The 24,365-nt window shown below is 45.5% G+C and overlaps 1 protein-coding gene across 1 annotated transcript in view; it reads left to right on the forward strand.

Annotated features, from left to right (window-relative positions):
* The window catches only part of TEX28 (testis expressed 28), a 58,715-nt gene that overhangs the window by 6,119 nt on the left and 28,231 nt on the right, over positions 1–24,365 (forward strand). Inside the window, exon 5 of the mRNA XM_030192058.1 lies at positions 13,346–14,091. Coding sequence (XP_030047918.1) covers positions 13,346–14,091 — 746 coding nt within the window. The remainder of the gene's footprint in view (positions 1–13,345; positions 14,092–24,365) is intronic.

Raw genomic sequence — 24,365 nt, forward strand, 5'->3', positions numbered from 1 at the left:
TCATCTCATGGTTTCCAGTATCATCTCTATGCTGATGACACCCAACTGTATCTCTCCACACTAGACATCACCGCGGAGACCCAGGCAAAGGTATCGGCCTGCTTATCCGACATTGCTGCCTGGATGTCCAACCGCCACCAGAAACTGAACATGTCCAAGACCGAGCTTATCGTCTTTCCACCAAAACCCACTTCTCCTCTTCCTCCACTTTCTATCTCAGTTGATAACACCCTCATCCTCCCCGTCTCATCTGCCCGCAACCTCAGAGTCATCTTTGACTCCTCCCTCTCCTTCTCTGCGCATATCCAGCAGATAGCCAAGACCTGTCGCTTCTTCCTCTTTAACATCAGCAAAATTCGCCCTTTCCTCTCTGGACACACTACCCGAACTCTCGTCCACGCTCTCAATACCTCTCGCCTGGACTACTGCAACTTACTCCTCACCGGCCTCCCACTTAGCCATCTATCTCCCCTTCAATCTGTTCAGAAATCTGCTGCACGTCTCATATTCCGCCAGAACCAATATACTCATATCACCCCTCTCCTCAGGTCACTTCACTGGCTTCCGATCAGATACCGCATTCAATTCAAGCTTCTCCTTCTTACCTACAAATGCACTCAGTCTGCTGCCCCTCACTATCTTTCTACCCTCATCTCCCCTTAACGTTCCCGCCCGTAACCTCCATTCACAGGATAAATCCCTCCTCTCAGTACCCTTCTCCACCACCGCCAACTCCAGGCTCCACTCATTCTGCCTCGCCTCACCCTATGCTTGGAACAACATTCCTGAGCCCTTACGCCAAGCCCCCTCCTTGCCCGTCTTCAAGTCTTTGCTTAAAGCCCACCTCTTCAATGCTGCGTTCGGCACCTAACCCTTACCGTTCAGTGAATCCAGACTGCCCCAATTTGACTGCCCCTATCGGACCGACCGTTCACTTGTCTATTAGATTGTAAGCTCTTTGAGCAGGGACTGTCTCTCTTTGTTAAATTGTACAGCGCTGCATAACCCTAGTAGCGCTCTAGAAATGTTAAGTAGTAGTAGATGTCACAAGTAGGAAATGAAGCAGAAGCAGGGAGACCAAAGCGAGGCTTGGCTAACAGGAAGAAGAACAACAACAACAGGAAAAAGGCAGACTGTAGAGGTCACAGAGCTAGATACAGAGAAACAGTAGGTCTGAACATATGGGCACGGCCCATATGTTCTCTAAATTTTCTGCCCACGAAGCTTACCAAACTCCCACAAGCCATGGGCTTTGAAGGCAGCAAAGGGTACTTTCCTCACTTTTTTAACACCGTGGCAAACCAAAACTATGTGGGGAAATGCCAGAGGAAAAGTATTACAGCATTGAGAACATGATGCCTGATGAGAAAGAGGTTTTCACATGCTGGTACGGCGAGATCAAGCATAAGACTTTTGATTTACAAAAAGAACTTACCTTCTGTTGTAAGCAGGATATCTATATTTTACAAAACTGTGGAAAGACTAAATACTGATTATAGGACTTACTCACCACACCCAATAATCCAAATCCGTCCTATCTTCAACAAATATAGATATTTAATCCAAAACACCTCAGCAGTGCAACTAGCTAACCTATTTCAATGGTTGCAAGATTTATAGCACCCATCTCCTCATTGGTGTAAAAGATAAGGATAATTTAACTGATTTGTATAATTTTCTGGATTTTTATAATTTTTTGAAAACTTTAAATATGATAAATCAAACTAGTACTTCATTAGCCTTGGCCATTAAGTGATTATCACAAATACTTAGCTTAAAGATTTTTAGCTTCTGTCAAACGAAGGGGACCTGTGTCCGACATGATCACGTGTCGCCCGACAAGGGCTGTCTCAAGGACCCCGTCCCCTCAAATACATAAGAAAACCCTTGTGAGTCTAGTATCTTACCCCCCCCCCCCCCCACCCACACACACACACACACAAAGGTCTCCCATTTTTTATTTTCTTACCTACATTGCCAGCTCAGCTGAATGGATAAAGGATTTCTCCTGCCAAGATGGTGGTGGTGGTTTCTGAAACTATTTATATCCCTCATACTCACAACGTCATTAAGCCCCTAAAAGAGAAAGGGTTTAATGTCGTCAGTATTTGGGAACACGAGTGGAACAGTTTGGGTAAAATGGATAGGGAATGTACGGCCTTTCTGAGCAGAGCCACGTTACCTGAACCTTTAGTTCCACGAGACGCCCTTTTTGGAGGCAGAACGAATGCCGTGTGTCTGTACTATCAGGTTAAACACTTATGATTTTACCAGCCTGTACCCTTCTGTCAATAAAACTAAAGAATACCCAATCGGACACCCTGAAATCATCCATGACAATTTTGTCCCCCTGTCTGATTATTTCAGGCTTGTGAAAGTCAAGGTGTGTGTGTCCCCCACGTGGACTCTTTTTTCCCCATACCGCCCTTTAGGGTGCATGGTAAACTCAGGTTCCTGTTGTGTCTCACCTGCGCTGTAATAAGTCAGCGGAGAAATGCGCCCATGATGATGGCAAGAGAACCCTGGTGGGGACGTGGTGTACCATAGAATTGGAAATGGCTATATCTAAAGGGTACAGGTGGGGGGGGGAACTATGAGGTCTGGCATTTTAAACAGACATCTACAGAACTCTTTGCAGAATATATAAACATGCATCTATGACAAAATCAGGAAGCATTAGGGTTTCCTCAGTGGTATACTGATGCTGAACAACAAAACCGGTACATAGATGATTTCTATCAGAAAGAAGGTGTGCTTTTTCATACTGATCAGATAACTGTGAACCCTGCAAAATGACAAATTGCAAAACTGTTCTTAAACTCTTTGTGGGGGAAGTTTGGTCATAGAAGAAATCTACCTGCCTCTAGCATTGTAAGAGACTCCGATGAGCTGTATATATACCTGTTTACCCCCTGAATATACCATATCATCTTGCAATCTTATACACGATGATGTAGCATGAGTCACCTGGAAGCACACGAAGGAACTTTGTGCACCACCGGGTAACCCTAACATCTTCATAGCCTCTTCTATAACGGCGCATGCCTGGCTACAGCTGTACAGGTTTCTTGACGCTTTTCAAGAGTGCTGCCTTTATCATGATACAGACTCTGACTTTTGTAAGTAAGAAGGTTGAGTGGGATCTTCATTTGGATGACTAGGCAAATTAACGAGAAGATCCCTAAGGGTGAGCATATCACAGAGTTTGTATCGCTGGTCCTAAAACATATGGGTATAAGCTATCCAGCAGTGATACCCATCTAAAGGTAAAAGGTATCACACTCAACAGCAAAAACAGTGAGAAAATAAATTTTTGCAGTCTAAAGGAGCAAAATTGGATCTGGATTACGATCCAAGAGTGCCATTGAATGAATAAACTAAGATACCCAGTCAGCAAAAAGCGATAGTCAGAAACAAGGCCTGATAGCAGGTTGAATTTTGTGTTCTTAAAAAAATTTAAAGGGTCGTGTATGATAAACGTGTTTTGATTTGAAATTTTAACATTTTGCCGTACGGCTATTGATTATATTTTTACTTGACCATGCCTAGCCTTGCCATGTGTTATTTCATTTTTATACATGTGATTGTATGAGAAACAGGTTTGCTAGGGGACGGGGAGGAGGCTACAGACAGAGAAAAAGGGGGGTCTAGGGGAAGGGGATGCAGAAAGCAAGAGGTTTGCTTATCTGTAACTTGAATTTTTCTCAGGTGAACACTGCTAAAAGCAAAATAAAGCATTCAGATTGTATCCTTTTAAAATAAAACAAATGCCTATTTTCCTTCTGTGGTGGATGGCTAGAGAGAAGGAGGAGGGGGCTGTGGGGGATGGCAAGAGAGAAGGAGGGGCTGTGGGGGTGGCCAAAGGATGGGTTGTGGGGGGATGGCTAGAGAAGGAGGGGGTATGGGTGAGTGGCTAGGGAGAAAAAAAGCAGACAATCCAGCTTTAAAAAGGTGCCCTTTTTTGAAACAGAGCTGAGATTCCACTGTAAATTTTGTTGCTAGCTAGAGAGAAGGGGAGGGGGGGGGGGGTCACAGGTGGCAGCAACAGATCCTATTGATCTCACACAGACAGTGTAAAAAAGCAAACACCAGGCTACAGACTCTGATCTTGCACAGACAGAGAATAGTTTGCTTTGCTGGACAAAAAAAGTAAACATCTGTGCCGTTCTTAAAAAGCAGACAATCCAGCTTAAAAAGGTGTCCTTTTCTGTGTCCTTTTTTTTTGAAAAACAAATGCCTATTTTCTTTCCTGTGAGAAAAAAATGAAGAAACAACTTTAAAAGTAAGCATAAGGCAGCCTTTTGAAAGAAAAATGTCTATTTTCTTTCCTTTGAGAAGAAAAGGTTAAGGTGTGCATTATAAGGCCTCCACCACCGGGAGACTCTTGGAAAAGTCTCCTGCACCGGGAGACTCTTGAGTCCCTCGGCCCTTTAGCTGAGCTGTGTGCTGTAATCCACTGCTAAAGAGCACACGGCAATCCACAAGGTCAGATCATTATATTTTATTGTAATCCCTTTGTGTCAACTGTTCCTCCAAAGGTAGTTCCCACCACAGCATTTCTCAAGAATCATAGCAGTTCAACAGCATAGTATTCAAAACAAAACAAAAAACCCCCAAAAGGTTCCAAAATCTCAGCAGTTCATATAAAGCAGTTATGCAAAGCAATTCTTCAAACAAAGTAGCTCAAAAAGGGTTCAGACTCCCAGCAGTTTATGTATAGCAGGTATGCAAAGTAATTCTCCAAACATGGTAGCTCCAGAAAGGGTTCAACCTCCCCCCAACAGTTTATGTAAACAGTTATGCATAACAATTCCCCAAACACAGCAGTTCAGAAAGGGTTCAAACTCCCAGCAGTTCATGTATAGCAGTTATGCAAAGTAATTCTCCAAACACGGTAGACCAAAAAGGGTTCAAACTCCCCAGCAGTTCATGTAAGCAGTTATGCAAAACAATTCCCCAAACACAGCAGTTCAGAAAGGGTTCAAAACTCCTAGCAGTTCATGTATAGCAGGTATGCCAAAACCACCACTCCTCCTCTCCCCCTTTCAAAAGAAATCAACCTAGGGAGAGTGGCAAGGGTCCCTCCCCAACCAGGCCATCATTATACTCTGACCACCACCCACATGACCCTTCTGTGGTAAACCTGTTCTCTCAGCTTCCCTCGTAGGATAGCCATCTTTTTTCCCTTCTTCTACCAGGCTCTCCTCCAAAGCAGCCCTCTCCTGTTTCACCTCCTTTCCTTCCAGTTTAGTCAGAGCAGCAATCTCCATTGGCTTCTCTTGCTCTAGTTCCTCCCCCTTTTCTTCCCTTTGCCAGTCCATAGGTTCCTCCCCACACCCATTGCTCAGCTGCTCTCCATTTGCTTGATTGGGCAGGTTCAGAACTCCTTCCCTCATCCTGGCCCTCTGGGACAGGTTTTTCCAAATCCCTTCTCTTGCCCTTCTCCTGACCTCCTCTGGGGGCTTTTGGGGATTGAAGTCCCTGTTTCTACCATGGGACCTACTCAGGGGCTGCTGGGAATTGTAGTCTTTTCCTTTTCTCCAATCCCCCAGGGGAAAAGACTCCTTCCTTTCTCCACCCTCCCTCTCAAGCCTCCTCATTCCTCCGTGCCTTCATTCTCCCTCTCACCCTCATATTCCTCACAGTATGTGAGACTAAATTCCACCAAGGCAGTATAGGGCAGTCTCAGGGTTTTTTTTTAAGTCACTTCCCATCACATGACCCTTTCTAAGATGGCGGCTAGTAGTGGAAACAGGAAGTGATGTGATGCATAAAGTGGTGGCCATCATCTTGAAAAAGGGATGTGGCTATGACATCACTAAAAGGGTTGGGGGTTGGGGTGGCTATGCAAAAGAGAGGATGGGTTTGGGCAAGGCTATGCAAATAAGACAGGGCAAAGGGTGGGGCTCTGAAAAGGGGCAGAGCTTGGGCAGATTCAATATATCATATCTGGTGACATCCAAGGGGGCAGAAGTAGGCATAGGCTTGGGCATGGTTTGGGTGGTGACATCATCAAAGGGTGGGGAGTGGGTGTGGCTTGAGTATGTCCTTCTGTGGCTAAAAACCCGGAAGTGGGCATGTCACCTGTCAAAATCAATTACATTTGATGAATGCTAGTGAGGTACACTACATAGAAATCCCTAGTTATCGTAAAAAAGGGGACTAGATTATAAATATTAATACACAGTTCAGCCTGAACATTAGGGATGTACAATTCACATTCATGGAATAAAGATTTTTCACTTACTTTAGAATTTTTTAACCTGTAAGAATCAGCTATACATGTGTTAGTGTTCTTTTGTGCATTTTTTAACAGGAATTTTAACAAACTGAACATGCACTAACAAATGTACATCCCTACAGAACACTATCTCCCCTCCATGACTATCACCATACATCCACACATTCCAAAATCACCTCTTCGTGTACAGGGACTTGAAATCAGGCAATATCTGGCAGGTTAAGGATCATGAAAATAAGAATTTGCCACTTCCATCCTAAATTTTCAAGAGCAGAAACATGATAGGATCCAGTTTTTGGAAGGAGACTTTAGGCTAGTCTTGGCTCTTTGACATCCTCAGTTCCAGGTTTCTGCCTATTCACACCACTTCCTCTCTGGGTAGCTGTCATTTCTCAACCCCCCTTCCTTTCTTGAACCATCTTCCTCTTCTCGCATTCTTGGGGACTTTAATATTCATGACGATGCCCTCTCTGACTCTTATACCGCAAAGCACCTTGATCTCGTCTCATGGTTTTCAGTATCATCTTTATGCTGATGACACCCAGCTATACCTCTCCACACCTGACATCACCGCGGAGACTCAGGCCAAGGTATCGGCCTGTTTATCCGACATTGCGGCATGGATGTCCAACCGCCACCTGAAGCTGAACATGTCCAAGACCGAGCTCTTCGTCTTTCCTCCTAAACCCACTTCTCCTCTTCCTCCACTCTCTATCTCTGTTGATAACACCCTCATCCTCCCCGTCCCATCTGCCCGCAACCTCAGAGTCATCTTCGACTCCTCCCTCTCCTTCTCTGCGCATATCCAACAGACTGCCAAGACCTGTCGCTTCTTCCTCTTCAACATCAGCAAAATTCGCCCTTTCCTCTCTGAGCATACCACCAGAACTCTCGTCCACGCACTCATTACCTCTCGCCTTGATTACTGCAACTTACTCCTCACCGGCCTCCCACTCGGCCATCTATCCCCCCTTCAATCCATTCAGAACGCTGCTGCACGTCTTATATTCCGCCAAAACCGATATACTCATATCACCCCTCTCCTTAAATCACTTCATTGGCTTCCGATCAGATATCGCATACAATTCAAGCTCCTCCTTTTTACCTACAAATGCACTCAGTCTGCGGCTCCTCACTACCTCTCCACCCTCATCTCCCCCTATGTTCCTGCCCGCAACCTCCGCTCACAGGACAAAGCCCTTCTCTCAGTACCCTTCTCCACCACTGCCAACTCCAGGCTCCGCTCATTCTGCCTTGCCTCACCTATGCCTGGAACAATCTTCCTTTACCCAAACGCCATGCCCCCTCCCTACCCATCTTCAAATCTTTGCTTAAAACTCACCTCTTCAATGCTGCCTTCGGCGCCTAACCGCTCGAGAAATATAAAACGCCCCAATCTATCCACCCTATCAGATTAACTGTTCACTCGTCCTCTAGATTGTTCACTTGTCTTTAGATTGTTCTCTTGTCTTTTAGATTGTAAGCTCTTTGAGCAGGGACTGTCCTTCTATGTTTAAATTGAACAGCGCTGCGTAACCCTAGTAGCGCTTTAGAAATGTTTGTTAGTAGTTAGTAGTAATTTAACTTCCTCATTCAGCTTCCAGCTGTTCTACTACCCCTACTTACCAAAATGGCCATTGCTTCGATCTTGTCTTTTTCTTCAACTGCTTACTTTCTCACTTGTCCACCTCAGTTCTTTTCCTCTGACCATCATCTGATAATTTTCACACTCAACCATCCTCCCCCATAGACCTGTCCAATCACCACCAACATAGGCTCACAATCTTATCAAAGTCTGCCAAGAGTCAATCTCTTCCTGTGACACTAAACTCTCTTCTGCTTTTGACACTCTCCTCCCATTTCTCAACCTGTAAGGCATACCAAACCCAAGCCCTTGGCTGACCTCTAGAATTCCCTACCTTTGTTTTGTTGTCTGCTTTGTAGAGCACCTTGGCTAAAATCCCATGCCCATGCTAACTTCACACATTTCAGATTCTTGCCGATACATAGTAACATAGTAGATGACGGCAGAAAAAGACCTGCATGGTCCATCCAGTCTGCCCAACAAGATAAACTCATATGTGTATACCTTACCTTGATTTGTACCTGTCTTTTTCAGGGCACAGACCGTATAAGTCTGCCTAGCACTATCCCCTCCTCCCAACCACCAGCCCCGCCTCCCACCACCGGCTCTGGCACAGACCATATAAGTCTGCCCCCGATCTCCTTCCAAGTCTGTTGTTGCACACACCAAACAAGAGGATGATATCCATTTGACAAACTTTCTTGCTTCCAACCCTTACCATCTCTTTTCTATACGCGACTTTCTCCTCAAGGTGCCTTCACCTCCAGCCCCTCTTCACTTTCTGCCCAGACTGTACCTGACTATTTCTATGACAAGGTTCACAAAGTTAATCTTATTTCTCTACCAAGTCACTTCCAAGCCTCTTCCCCCATTTCCTTCTCATATCCTTCCTTCAACTTCTACCACTGTTTTCTTTCTTTTCTAAAATCACAGAGGAGGAAACTGCATATCTTCTCTCCTCCTCCAAACTCACTACCTGTTCCTCTGATCCCATTCCCACCCAGTTACTCAGCTCCATCTCCCCTGGTATTGTCCCTTCCATCTGTCATATCCTCAACCTATGACTTTCCACTGTAACTGTTCCTAATGCTTTCATACATACTTTGATTACACTATTCCTCAAGAAATCTTCACTGGACTTTACCTGCTCTTCCCTCGCTTTAATATCCAAAATACATGAACATAATGTTTACCACTCCTGTCTTGACTTTCTTTCATCTCAAGTCATTATTGATCCATTCCAATCTGGCTTTCACCCTTTACATTCTACAGAAACAGCTGTTGTCAAAGTCTTCAGTAGCCTGTTTCTGGCTAAATCTAAAGGTCTCTACTCAGTCCTCATCCTTCTTGATCTATCTGCTGCTTTTGACACTGTTGATGACCATATACTTCTTGATATGCTGTCCTTACTTGGATTTTGGAACTCTGTTCTGTCTTGATTTTCTTCTTATTTCTTCTATTGCACTTTTAGTTTATACTCTGGTGGATCCTCCTCCATTGCTATCCCACTTTTCATCTATACACCCCAGGGCTCTGTTTTGGGACCTATTTTCTTCTCTCGCTATGTTTGTTCTCTTGGTCCTCTGATCTCCTCCCATGGCTTTCAGTACCATCTTTATGCTGATGACTCCCAAATCTAGCTCTCTACCTCTAAAATACAGTGATTTTCAGTGCAAGGCCTGTGAGGCAATGGCAGACCCTGCAGATTTCTATTGCAGTCTCTGTTGTCATCCTGTGTTCTTAGTTTGACCAATGGACTCCTTTGCAGTAATGTGAGAGCTTTCATGATCACTCAGAGCATCATTGTGACCAGGTGCAGAGACTGCAGCATGCAGGCAGGTTACGTGTCAGAGAAGTTGCATCACGGACACATGATCCTGACCTGGCACCCCAAAGCCAAGAGGGGGGACATATGTGTTTTAAAGATTTGTACTGCAGATACTGAGGAATTAATATATTTTAATGATTTTTAAATTTTTATTGGAAATTGTATTTTTGATGAATGTGATGTGTGCTAGTTTCAATTATGAATTTCAGTTGTCCACTTTGATCAATATCAATTGGGAGAGTGAAATATAAGAAACAGCAAATCACATTTCTTCTTTCTACTGTACTCAAAATATACTCTTCCACTCAACAGTTAAGATCAGAAGGTGCTTGTCACTTATCTATTTCAGCCTTGAGAAAGATTAATTTTTGAAGAAACTAGAAAAAGATCTTTTTCGATCACTGGTCCACTTCTGTGGAATCAGTTGCCTATACACATTAGGATGACCATGGACACAGTTGTGTTTAGAAAATTGTTGAAAGGTATATTAGTTTCCAAAGCACTTATGAATATAGTATGATGTCTCACATAATACTTTTAATTTTATCAGTACAAGCAAGAATTATTGTTATTTGTTTGTTTTTATCTATGTTGTTTCATGTCATATTTTAGGATTTCATTGTATGATTGTGTTTTTTTAAACATATATATGATTTGATCTACGTAGGCTTAATAGGAATATACATTACTTAACCTTAACCCTTAAAGTTAGTAAAGAAGTGGAAAGATGGAAAGGAAGGAGATGAGGTGATGTGATAGGAGATAGATTATTAGAAGGGGAGGAATAATGAAATAGGACTGGAGTTGAGAGAGAGAGTTGTGGCACAAGAAAGTGGTGGCACAAAGGTAGGAGCGAGAGAGAGAGAGGCACAAGGTATATGGAGGGGGGTTGAAAGACAGTGATACAAGGTGGAGGAAGGGTTCAGAGAGAGAGAGAGGTGGCATAAGATGGGAAGGTTTGAAAGGGAAAGAGAGTGATAATAGCACTAGGGGGGTTAGAGAGAGAGAGGTAGCACAAAGTGGGAGTTGTGAGAAAGAAAGAGAATGGTAGCAGCACAGGGTGGGGAGGGGTTTGAGAGAGAGGGACATAGAGAGTGATAATGGAACAAGGTGAAGTGGGTTGATAAAGAGAAGGGGAGGTACCTCCACAAGGTATGTGGGGGATTCTGAGGGAGAGTGAGAAAGAGTATGGTAAAAGCAAAAGTCGGGAGGAGGGGTTGAGAGAGAGAGAGAGATAATGGCACAAGGTGGGGTGTTTGAGAGGGAGAAAAAGTGGTGGTTTGAAAGAGAGTGGCACAAGGTGAGGGAGTGGAGTTGACAGGGTTGCACAAGGTAGATGAGTTTAAGAGAGAGGAGCAGAGATACAAAGTGATAACAGCACAAAGTATGGGGGGGGGGGTTTGAGAGAGAGACTGTGTGGTACAAGTTATGGAGGGTTGAGAGAGAGAGAGTGGCACTAGGTATGGGGGGTTTGAGAGGGAAAGTGGTACAAGATATCCCTTGGTTGAGAGAGTGGCATTAGGTATAGGGGGTTTGAGAGAGAGAGAGAGAGAGAGAGAGAGAGAGAGAGAGAGAGAGAGTGGTGGCATAAGATGAGGGGGTTTGAGAGAGCGGGGCAGAGAGACAGAATAGTAACAGCTCAAGATATGGGAGGTTTGAGAGAGAGTGTGAGTGGGTTTCTGCCAGGTACTTGTGACCTGGCTTGGCCACTGCTGGAAACAGAATACCGGGCTAGATGGACCATTGGTCTGACCCACTATGGCTACTCTTATGTTATTCTTATGGTACAAGGTATGGGGGATTTGAGAGGGAGAGACTGGTGGATATGATGTAATTAACACACTGGTCAGAGGTTTTGCAGCTCTGAGTGGGAAGATTAGTCCCTGTGAAATCCACTGCTCTAGAACATCACAAAATCCATCCCTTCTTTTCTGAACACAATACCAAACTCTCATCCTTTAGTCCTGATTATAAATGGGAACAGGGTCAATAGATCACACAGTGTGACACACTGAGATGTAGGTAGACAAGTTGAGACTATAACCACATGTCTTTCTCCAAAAAATAGGGTTACATATCACATCTCAGCAATGAAACAAAACTGCATGCTCTAACTTTCTTCATACAAGAGGCCTGTTTAGTAAAGTGTACTAAGCAGGGATGGATCCTCACACGGGCCTACTGGACACAGGCCCAGGGGCCCAAAGGTCTGGGTGGGCCCTTCTCATTATGAAAGTGGGCTTTGCATAGCAGCCTACCTGTATAGTCCAGTGGTTGTGTTTTTCAGGAACATGATAATTTATAAACTCTGCAGAAAGCCTGGCGTTTACCATTTATTAATGCTTGTGTCACTATTCTGTAACACTAACAGTAACTTGATGTTATGCATGTACTTGTATAAGTTTAAAACACTTGCACAGCTGCATGTGTATTGTTTTCCATGTGTGATGGATAGTAAATCTATGTACTTGGCAGTTGTGGCCGGAAAGGAGGAAGGGGAACTATGTGCTAGTTGGCCCAGGGGCCCACAAACTTGTGATCCATCCCTGGCGCTAAGCAGTTAGCATGCAAATTATTTAGCACATGAGTGAAGTAACAGCTACCATGCTGGCATGACAGGGCATGCTAACTGCATGCCATGTTATGAGGTGGAAAATAGGTAGGCTATGGGTGGAGAATGGGCATAGACTGCAGTTAGCACACAGTACATGCTGTCACTTGTGCAGTTAGTACCGGTGCATTACCACTTCTCTGGCAGCTTGAGCCTTAGTAGTAGTTCTGCAACACAACTGCTAGGGGTCAGAGGCACCATTTTGATTCTGGGACCACCAGTATTGCATCTGCTCCCTGCTAGACAGCAGGGATCCCCACTGAGAGTGGGAGAGGTGTCAAGGTCGATGGGTGTCCAGAAGGAGTGGGATTTCCATAATAAATATGCATGAAATCTTTTCGTATTCACTGCTTCTATTGCTTTATGGAAAATCCTGAAAACCAGACTGGGTTGTGGACCTCGAGGACTGGATTTGAGATCTATTTGCATGCAATAGAAGCAGTGAATGCAAATAGATTTCATACATATTCATTATGGAAATCCCGAAAAAACAGGCTGGGTTGTGGATCTTGAGGACTGGATTTGAGGTCCCCTGTTCTAAAACATGTTGGAGTGCCGTGGGGGGGGGGGGGGGCAGGAATTAGGAGTGGTCTAAGAGATAGGGAATAGTTTAACATATATCATGGGGGAATGGGGTGTTACTTCTGCACTGAGCACAGTAGGTATGTTGCCAATAGTGTAGCTGCAACCATACTCTCAGTAATGCACCTAAAGTGCACTGAATGGCTGCCTTGTGCAGTAGCTGCATAGGCAGATGCTGGTCATGTCCCCTATAGTTATCACACAAGTTTTGCACTTATCGCACATTGGATGCAAAAAGTAATGCATAGTAAGTACATAAATTTATCACACTAGTATACAGGCCCCCAAGAAACACATCCTAAGAGGCATATTACCTTGCATATAACAGAGAATAGTTAGATTAGATGAGTATAAGGAAAAATGAGGAAATGAAACAAGATGTTAAAAGTGGGCAATGGAAATGAAGGTTCAAGGGATGGTCTTCAGAGAATGATTCTCTAGAGAGTCTAGAGGATTATTATAGATAGTCTAATTCTTAGCATCTTTCTCCTAATGTAGGTGGATTCTATTAAGAGCAATAGCTGGCCCTTATCATCTCATGATGCTCCTTCCAAGACTGCTTCCTCATCGGCACAGAAGAGCTTGACATTTGACCACGTGAGCCAGGCACAAGCCGACAATCGGGCCCTTCGGGCACACTTCAAACAAAAAGTCCTTCAGATCTCTGAGCAGCTGCGGGTGGAGCAGACTAACCGAGAGGAGAATCTAGCTGAATATTTAGAGCTGGCATCCAAAGTAGATCAACACCAGGCAGCCCAGGCTTGGCTGGCCTTTGAGAGGCGCAACCAGCGGGCTTCCTGTGCCATTGGGCAATTGCATCGTCGCTTGCAGAATTGCCAATGCAGACTGCAGGAGCTGGAACATAGCAGACATCTTGGCAACCAGGCAGTGACACAGGAAATGCAGGTACTTCTCCAAAGCCACCAGCCAACATCTGGGAAGACCCTTTCACTCAGTCCTTCTGCCATCATGACTGCAGACATCCATCTTCAGTCCACTGAGTACAGAGACTCCATAACTAACCTCCCAGAGTCTCATTCAAGGGAGGATCCTAGCCCAACCGGGATCTTTTCCACAACAGATACCCCAGAATGGGAATACCTCAGCAGCAGTGCAATGATGGATGAAGTGGCAGAAATTAAGAGTTCCAAGTGCAACCTAGAAAGGGAACAGCAAATTATGGAGCAAAGATATCTGGCAGATCACAGACTGATCCAGAACTTGCTCAAAGAAGAACAGTATAGGTGAGCATACTGATAAAATATCATACATACTACTTAAAGCAACCGTACAAGTTACCACATAACACCTTGATGCTTTCCCTATTATCCATTCGGAATTAACCCCATGGACACTGAGGATCTTGTCAAGTACTGTTCAGGCCCTGCCTACTCCAACAGTAGTACCCATCCACTGGGTTCCTGTTAACCTCTTGGCAAGCACCCCACCTTGTAAGCCATTCCCTATTGGTTCCTAAAATCAATAAGACCCTCATAGTATCCAGGGGTTACACAGTTCCTAGAAATTCACCTACAGACCAAATACAAAATATCATTGTGAACAGTTTCCAGTGACAGGCATTGAATATCTGGATGTTTTTTGGCCAGTTTAAACTTAAACTGGCCAAGTCAATATTCAATGCTGGCCAGTTAAGTTTAAACCGGTCAATGATATTCCAGCTATTCTGGAAGCCTAATTTGGGCTCCAAACTTAGCTGGCAATGTGCTGAATAATCGACAGATAGCCGGATATATAGCAAGATCTAACTGGCTATCCACTAACTGGCAATATTTAGTGGGATTCAGAGCTGGGGGGGACACTTGGTGGTGCTGGGTCCCTCCTCCTTCCTCCTCCTTCTCTTTGTTGTGTATGAGGAGTTTGAGTAAGCTATTAAATTTATATCTAAAGCTACTTGTCTTTTCCTTTTCTCACCCTCATAGAGTTCTCCTTCACATTTTTTTTGGAGGCATAATCTCTCCCTTCTGATTTCATTGTTGGTCAACTCTTCAGTAACATCTATGTGCCTGTTGGCAAATTCTTTTCCTGGTCTATCATTATTAGTTTTGCATCTCTTGCCTAATGCTATTCTCAATAAATTTGGTATAATGACATTAATGGTTACTGATGTGCTTCTTATAGCCTTCTTCTTTTAGTCCCATCCTATTTGGGTGCTGTTTTGCTACATTCCACATGTTCTGGACTGGTCTAATATGGATGCTAAAGAAAGAGAAATTATGTTTTACCTATAATTTTCTTTCCATTAATTCCAGTCCAGAAACCCTCCTTGATTTGTATTATTTAGTTTTGTTTCCTATTTGTCTCCATTTACAGATGCCACTCCTTCTAATTACAAACTTCTCTACAGTACGCTGTTACACACACTGCATGTCAGTAGAGTACATGCCTATATTATTTAATTTTTTATTGGCTGAGTGCAATATTTTTGTCACAAATATTGTATAACTTACAGTATGGCATGAGCACCATTGCTTGGCTATTCAAAATAATGAGGATTCTATTTCTGCATGATACCTTTAAGGGGCAAATCACTTGGACTATTTTTTTTCTCTGTCTCCATCCACTAGTCAACAGAATTAACCCACTTGTTCTGTACTGGTCTGGTAGGACTAAAGGAAAGTAAATTATCAAGTAAGACATCATTTCTCCATTTCAGCTATGGTGCCCAACTGCTGAGTTTAAATGTTGGCTGGTAAAAGATTAAAGAATGAGGCATAGGGAGATAAAGTGATTCCACTGAGATTACATAGTGACAGAGCTGGGGATCAGAGCTGAAGCACAGGGAGATATAGAGGCTCATTTTCAAAGCACATAGACTTACAAAGTTACATAGCTTTCATTCCCTTCTTTTGTCAAGGAAATGGCTGATGCCATTCCCTTTCCTTTGGAAGTGGAGGACAAGCCCAGAGCCAAGATGCTCGAGGACTACACGTCTCCTCCTAGGGCGGCTGTGACTGTCCCTCTCCATGAGGTACTCCAGGAAGTCCTCGTTAGGAAATGGGAGTCCCCTCTACTGGTCCTGGTCATGCCCAAAAAGATCAATACCATGTGCCGGATCCACAATACACCTGGTTTTGATAAGCTCAAAATTCCATGGTGGTGGAATCCGCTCTCAAAAGATCCAGGAGTTCCAGGGACTATGCCTTGGCCCCTCCAGGTAGAGATGCTAGAACCCTGGATTCTTTTGGGAGAAAGATGTTCCAGGCTTCAATGCTTCCATATACAATCCTACTAGCTGTTCATGAGCGTCCACTTGTGAAACTCGGTGCACAAGTTGTCAGACCAGGCTGAGATGCTCCCTCCAGAGCAGGCCGAATCACTTAGCCAGTTGGTCAAGCAGCAGAAGTCGTGTTGAAAGTTCTTGGCCAGGGGCACTTATGACATTTGATGTGGCATCCATGATCTTTGCCCAGAGTATAGAAATGTGCAGACTCTCATGGCTGCGTCATTCTGACTTGGAACATTCTGTTCAGCAGAGGTTGGTGGATGCCCCATGCTGTGGGGATAACCTTTTTGGAAAGAAAGTTGAGGAGGTCATAGACCAAATCAAAAAACATACTAATACCATCTCTTCTTTCTCCCGCCGGGCGCCTTCTGCATCTACCTCCTTAGCTAGAAGGACTTTTGGCAAACAAAGGAGGAGTACCTATTACTATCAGAGGTGTAGGTACAACCCTTTGGCTTGCCAGTCTACTCAGCTCAACCCCAGTGCCCTCGTTCATATAAACAGCATGCGCCAAAGGCCCCTGCTGCTCCCCAGGCAAAGCAAGGGAAAAGCTTTTGACTGGCTCTAGCAGAGCATAACCTCAGTAAAAGTGTCTGTCCTGGATGATTTGCTGGTTTGCTGGTAGGGGGGAGGCTGAAATTTTTCTACTAAAATGGCACCTTATAACCTCCGACCAGTGGGTTCTTCAAATATTCCATCTCGGATGCGCACTCAGTTGGTATCTAAAACCTTCAAATTGCCCACCGAGAGTAGGCAGGTACTTGCAGAGGAACTCTCAGTCCTTCTGAAGACCCATGCGGTCAAGCTCATTCCACCAGGGGAGGAAGGGCAGAGATTCTATTCCAGGTACTTCCATGTGCAAAAGAAAACAGGAGAGATGTGTAGGGAGTGGAAAGGAGCAATGCTGCTCCATAAAGACTGCCACCTGAGTCCTCTACCTCAGTTGGCCTAACAGTAGGGCCGCCATTGTTGTTCATGTAGATGAAAAATTCCCAATCCAAGAAAAGTTCAGTATGGTTTCCCTGGGCACCCTTCTCCCAATGATTCAGAAAAACGATTGGCTATGCTCTCTGGATTTAGGGTCTATATACTCATATCCCGATACTTCCAGTCCACCGGAAGTATCTTCGATTTTGGCTAGGAACACATCCCTTTCAGTATTACTTGTTGCCTTTTGGCCTCACATCATCTCCTAGGGTCGTCACCAAATGTCTAGCGGTAGTTGCAGCATCCCTAAGCAGACTGGGAGTCCATGTGTTCCTATATCTTGATGATTGGCTAGTAAAAAGCACCTCATGCAGATGACTATTCGGATGCTCGAGCTACTAGGGTTCATTTTAAACTACCCCAAGTCCCAGAACACAGCAGCCAGACTCATCTTCGGAAAACCAAAATATGAAAGGGCAACACCACTACGAGAGAAACTACACTGGCTTCCACTTAAGGAACGCGTCACTTTTAAAGTATGCACATTAGTCCACAAGATCATTCATGGCGAAGCCCCAGCCTACATGTCCGAGTTGATAGACTTACCACCCAGAAATGCTAAAAGATCATCCCGAACATACCTCAACCTCCACTTCCCTAATTGCAAGGGCGTGAAATACAAGACGCTACACACGTCAACCTTTTCTCATGTGAGCACGCAGCTTTGGAATACACTGCCGCGCAACTTAAGAACGATTAACGAACAAGGTTCCTTCCGCAAATTATTGAAGACCCATCTGTTTGAAACAATTTACGGAAAGAGTCCACACTCACTGTTCATCAATGCATCATACATCCACTTCTGATCTCTCAACCCCGTAATTCCACATCACTCATACATTTACTCACAGAAATATATACACCATATGTCTTTGTGTCTTAATACTGCCCTTTATGCTTCCCATTGTCTCCTTCCAATGTATCAATGTTGATGTCCCATTGTTATATTCCTAACGATACTTCAATGATCTCGCATAACTTGTACAATGTAACCCATAACCAAGCTGTAACAAATGCATTTCCATTATTCTTATCTTATTGAAAGCCACACTGAGCCCGCAAAGAGGTGGGAAAATGTGGGATACAAATGCAATAAATAAATAAATATTCATCCTATCTTGCAATTGGAGTTCATGGGAGCCCTGCTCAATATACAGAAGGTTCGAGCCTATCTTCCAGAGATGAGAGCAGACACTCTTGTTGCACTCGCTTCTAGGGTTCGAGCCTCACAGCAGGTCACAGCTCGGCAGATGTTGAGATTGTTGGGCCACATGGCTTCCACGGTGTATGTTACACCCATGACACATCTTCACATGAGATCAGCTGAATGGACCCTGGCTTCTCAGCGGTATCAAGCCACAGGGAGTCTGGAAGATGTCATCCAGGTGTCCCCACAGCTTGTATGCTCCCTTCAGTGCTGGACCATTTGATCCCATTTGACTCTGGGACTTCCATTCCATATTCCTCAGTCATAAAAGGTGCTGAAGATGGATGCATCTCTCCTGGAATGGGGGGGCTCATGTAGATGGGCTTCACACCCAAGATGTTTGGCCCACCTAGGAAACTAATCTTCAAATCAATCTCCTGGAGCTGCGGGCGATCTGGAACGCTCTAAAGGCTTTCAGAGGTTGGTTATCTCATCAAACTGTGCTCATTCAAACAGACAATCAGGTTGCAATGTATTACACCAACAAGAAGGGGGGCACCAGATCACACCCTCTCTGTCAGGAGGCTGTCTGGATGTGGCATTGGACTCGCCAACATGGCATGTTCCTTCCAGTCACTTATCTGGCGGGCAAAAACAATACCCTGGCCAACAGGCAGAGCAGGATAATGCAACCGCATGAATGGGCATAGCCCACAAGATCTTCTGAGTGTGGAGCACCCTTCGGTGGATCTTTTTGCCACTCAGATCAACCACAAGGTCTGTTCCAGGCTTCAGGCCCACGACAGACTAGCATCAGATGCCTTTCTCCTCAACTGGGGTACAGGTCTTATGTCTGCATATCCTCTTATACCTCTAGTGGGGAAAACTTTGTTGAAACTCGAGCAAGACCGCTGAACCATGATTCTGATTGAGCCGTATTGGCTGCAGCAGATATGGTTCCCTCTACTTCTGGAGTTATACTCCGAAGAACTGTGGCGATTGGAGTGTTTTCCGATCCTTATCAAGCAGAACGAGGGATCTCTTCTACATACCAACCTCCAGTCTCTGGCTCTCACAGCTTGGATGTTGAGAGTCTAGAATTTGCTTCCTTAGGTCTTTCAGAGGGTGTCTCCCGGATCTTGCTGGCTTCCAGGAAACACTCCAGTGAGAGATGCTATTCTTTCAAATGGAGGAAGTTTGCCATCTGGTGTGAGAGCAAGTCCCTAGATCCCCTTCTTTGCCCTACACAGACCATGCTTGAATACATTCTACACCTATCCGAGTCTGGTCTCAAGACCAACTCCATAAGGCTTCACCTTATTAAAATTAGTACTTATCATCAACGTGTAGAAGGTAAGCCCATCTCTGGAAAGCCTCTAGTTGTTCGCTTCATGAGACGTTTGCTTTTGTCAAAGCCCCCTGTCAAACCTCCACCAGTGTCATGGGATCTCAATGTCGTTCTCACCCAGCTGATGAAAGCTCCTTCCTTAGCATATGCAGCAAGATAAATCCAAGAACTGGTGGTTTGTGTCCATCTACTAGCAGGTAGAGATAGAGATTACAAAGCTGAAGGCAGTGATACCAGACGGCCAGCTCCTCCTACACCTCAGTACATCTCTATCTCCAGCAGGTGGTGGACAGCTCTTCAGCAGCTCCTGGATTTTTCTGTTGGGGATACTCCTGGGTCCTGTGGGCCAGTTACATTTAGGGTGTCTGGCTGATGGTGCCGACTCTGGGGGCATACTCAGTCTTCTGGGTCCCTGCTTCACCCTTTCCCCCCTTGCCTCCCGGTCTTTAGAGCTCTAGCCTTCCTCACCAGTAAAAAAAAAGAAAAAAAGAAAAAACCAAGAGAGCTCTCATTTGCCTTCATTCAGTGTTAAAAAAAAAACCCCAGAAGAAACAGAAGATTTCTGACAGGACCAGGCAGTACAGGGCTTCCCTGTCTTAGTGCTGTTCTTTGTCTGTATGCTGGTTAGGCAGCAGGCTACTGCGTTGGTGGGACTCTGTTTCTCCTCTGGAGACACCTGCTGTTTGGTGAGTCCCTGCCTTTCTCTTTTCGGTGCAGGGGTACCGTGCTTTATTGTGGGCGACACTGGTGTTTGAAAGCTGTTCCTACTGCGGTAGCAGTTGTTCCGCAACAGAACTCTGTGTGGTGGCGTGTTTGAACGTTGGGGAGGGATGCGCTGAAGTTCCCCTTCCCCGAGCAGCCTTTTCCTGTGCTAAAATAACGGGAATGCATGCCTTTTTGCCGGCGCGGCCCTCTCTTTTCTCCTGATATCGGCTCTGATTCTTTCCGGCCCTGCAGCCTTGATGTGGGCGTGGGGTGGGGGGTGGGGGGGGAACAGCTTCTCCTAAAGGACCTTGTGTTCCATTAGAAACTGCTGGTACAGGGAATTCTCCTTTATTTTCTCCAGCCTTTGGTTTCCTTTACCAAAATCACTATTGAATCAGAAACTGTTTGCATGTAGTTGGGGCAGTGGCACAAATTCTTCTTAAACTGTCCCCACTATGCAAGGGGATCCAAGGGAAGAACAGAACTACTTTAAGCTGTTTCTATATCTTCTAAGCAGGATCTCCTCTGCTCTAGGACCCTTAATTTGAACCTTTTTTCTTAAGAGAGCTTGACCTCAGTAGCCCTTTTCATGATTGGGGGAGTTTTTATGCCCATCTCGGGCAGATGAGTTCTAGATGGCTAAGTTTTCCAGAAGGAATCTGATGGTTCTGTGATGTGCCTTGGGTTTTTTCGGGATACACGTCAGCCACTCTGGGGGTTTCACTGGGGCAGGGGGCTTCTGACCTTTCCCCCCTGTCCCCCCCCCCCCCCCCCCCCCCCCCCGAGCTCATTCTGCTGCTCTGTATGCCTATGTGTTGCAGAAGTCTAGTAGGGGAACTGACAGTTTTTTTTAGTTCAGCCTTTGGAGTTTTATGGCTTGTTCCCTGTCTTAGTCTTTTCTGATGGACCCTGCCCCAAAGAGGGGATGTTTTCTCTCCAGCCCAGCAGTAGGGTACATCGCTCCCCTGTCTTCCTCTATTCTGATGGAGTATTTTTAGGGCAGTCCCTTTCTGCACAAAGGCAGCAAGGAAATCACTTGAACTGGAAAGCTATGTTTGCCTAAGTGGGTACATTGATAGCAATAAGCGTCACTGTCTGTGGTGAAACTGAGAAGGAGCATCAGCGTGCACAGGAGGAACAAGAAGAAAGAAGAGCAGGGCAGCAAACGTGGCTGCGCCAGAGACCGGTGCTGAAGAAGGCTTCAGCTGACGGGGGTTGGGAACTCCCGCTAGCAAAGGTATTTATTTGTGAGAGGAAGCGGCAAGGAGGCGAGGTGGTGGAGGGGGCAAGGAGGCGAGGTGAGGTGGTGGGGGGGCGGGCGGGCGAAGAGGCAAGGCATGGCGGTGGGGGGGCAATGGGGCAGCAATCAAAATGTGCCCCTAACCTTGGGCTCTGGCCCCCTCCCACCATGAGATCTGGCTATGCCCCTGCTTCAAATGAGCCACCTCGTCCCAGTCTAGACAGCTCTGATACAATTTTTTTCTTGACCGAGGACTGGAGGATCAAGGTTCAGACTTGGGTGCGCAGTCTGCGCAGGGCGCTGAGTCCTCAGGCCTGGCTATGCATCCATGTATTGGGCTCTGTGGCGGACACATTGGAGGTAGTTCCGTGGGTGGTGCTCATAGACAACATCTACAGCTCTTGCTTCTCGATGGGTGGTCTCTTGTGTTCCAGGAGTGTCAGCAGTGTCTTCCGTGGCTGTTCTTGGTACAGCTGCGCATGAACTGGTGGCTTCGAAATTCCTCCCTGTGGAAGGGATGCCTTGCCACCTCCGCAGTAGATGGTGGTGGTCATGGATACAAGTCTGTCGGACTGTAGAGCCCTTTGCCTCCTTCTTCCATCTCCTAGACAGTGGATGGCACAGGGGACGGTGTAGCCAATCTCCCCTCCTGGACCTGCTTTTGGTGCTATTGGTCTTCTAGCACTTCAGGACACATTGCGGGCTAGGCTGTGCTCGTGCCATCAGAAGATGAGGCGGTGGCTGCTTCTTCAACAGAGTGGGACTCGGAGTCAGACGGTGGCCATCAGGGCGTGTCACCCCCATGGAGTGGGCAGAGGACCTCAGGTTCTGTTTCTACACGGCCCACTTTGTGGGCTTTTCCTATGGTGAGTTCTCTTTTCTACCATCTTCTGGTCTCAGCAGAATGGTTATTCCGCACCAGTGCTTCTCCAGTTTGGCCTCAGGTAGAAATCTCCAGAGGTAGATCTGATGGCGTCACGGCTGGATGCCCAGATGCCTTCTTTCTTCTGTCATCGGAGAGAGGGCGATTCAGCAGGGCTGGTTGTTCAATTGCTTCCTTAGCCGGAGGGCGTTCTTCAATAGTGTTTCCTCCGTGGCCTCTCTGCAGCCAAGTTGATTCTGGATCGCTTGCCACCAGGGTTGAGTCATTCTGGTAGCTCCAAATTAACTATGGCAGATATGGTACGGCTCCTGGTGGCACCTTTGTTTTGGATCTCGCTTGACTCCGGGCTCTTCATTCTGGGTCCGTTCCCGAGTGGATGATCCCTCTCGCTTTGGTCTTATGGCCTGGATTTTTGAGAGGCCAACTGAGGAACAGAGTTCTTTGGATGCAGTGGTTACTGTTCTGTTGCAATCTTGTATGTGGTCCACGGTCCACTTCAACCACATATTCTTAGGTGTTGAGGATTTTTTGAGGCTGGTTGAGGCCCACGCTTGGTCTTCATTGCAGGTGTTTGTTCCTCAGCGATTGAGTTCTTTCTGCAGGATGGGTTGCAGAAGGGCCTGGCCTTGCACTCAGAGGTGGTACATTTCTTGCAGAGTGCTTTGCTTCTCCACTGCTGTGACCTTGTTCACCCTAAAACCTCGTTCATATTCTCTGAGTCCAGCTTGGGGCTGCTTGTCTACCGAGCATTGCTTTGGACTCTTTTTGTTCCTTTGCAGAATGCTTTGCTTAGGAACTTACAAGCAGTGTTCTTGGTCGCCAATTCTTCGGCATGCAGAGTGTCTGAAGTTTTAGCTCAGCCATTCCGAGCTGTTTTTTTCTGTAATTTGCTGAGTTTGGAGTGACCTTGCTTTCGGTTCCTTCTTTCCTTTCCGGTTGTGATTTGGCTTTTCTTTTTCAGCCTCTCTTTTTTTCCTTCTTTCGGGAGGGGGATTTTCACGTGGAGTACACGGCACTTCGTCTTCTGGGTGTTCAGAGGGTTCTCCGGTATTCACAGATGTTGCATGTTTTTTAGTGTTCAGATCTTCTCTTTGTCTTTGTTGCTGGTTCTTGCTGTGGGACGGCAAACTCTGGTCTGATTTTTTTTCTTGTTGAATTGCAGATACTTTGTGGATTTTTTTGAAAGGTTGCATCCCACCGGTGGCATTGCAGAGTCGTTTCACGAGATTGCTATCTAGGCGGAACGCGTGTGCTTTCACTATTCAGATGCTGCCTTTGCATCTGCGATTCTTTCTTGGGGAGCGGCGACTTCCCACCCTACTTAAGGATTGCTTTGGTACATCCCACCAGTTCTTAGATTCCTCTGTTGCATACGCTAAGGAAGGTAAAATATGCCTTACCTGCTGATAATTTTCTTACCTTTAGTAGCAGCAGATGAATCCAGGATCCCACCCTTTGTCAGCTGCGCTTGTTTTGCCTGTCTGTTCTTGTATTGGTCTTTAGTTTTGAAAAAAAAAAGAAGATGAGGAAAAAGAACAGAAACCACTGAAGAGGACTCCATCACAGTCGTGGTTTCTCTTAAGTCAGACTGACGAATTTCTGTTTTGTATGGTTGGTGAGGAAGGCTTCCTGGTTTCTTGTCTGATTCTGCTTGGTGATGAGACATGTACTGAGGTGAAGGTGGAGCTGGCCGTCTGGTATCACTGCCTTCAGCTTTGTAATCTCTATCTCCACCTGCTGGTAGATGGACACAACCCACCAGTTCTTGGATTCATCTGCTGCTACTAAAGGAAAGAAAATTGTCAGCAGGTAAGGCATAATTTTACCTTCCTTTTGAGCCATTGAATTCCTACCACCTGAAGTACTTGACCTGGAAGGTTATTTTCTTGGTGGCTGTTATTTCAGCTCATAGAGTCAGTGAGCTTCAGACCTTAGTGGTGGATGTACCTTATACTAAGTGTCAT

This window comes from Microcaecilia unicolor, chromosome 2, assembly GCF_901765095.1.
Source record: "Microcaecilia unicolor chromosome 2, aMicUni1.1, whole genome shotgun sequence".
In the NCBI taxonomy this organism is placed as follows: Eukaryota; Metazoa; Chordata; class Amphibia; order Gymnophiona; family Siphonopidae; genus Microcaecilia; species Microcaecilia unicolor.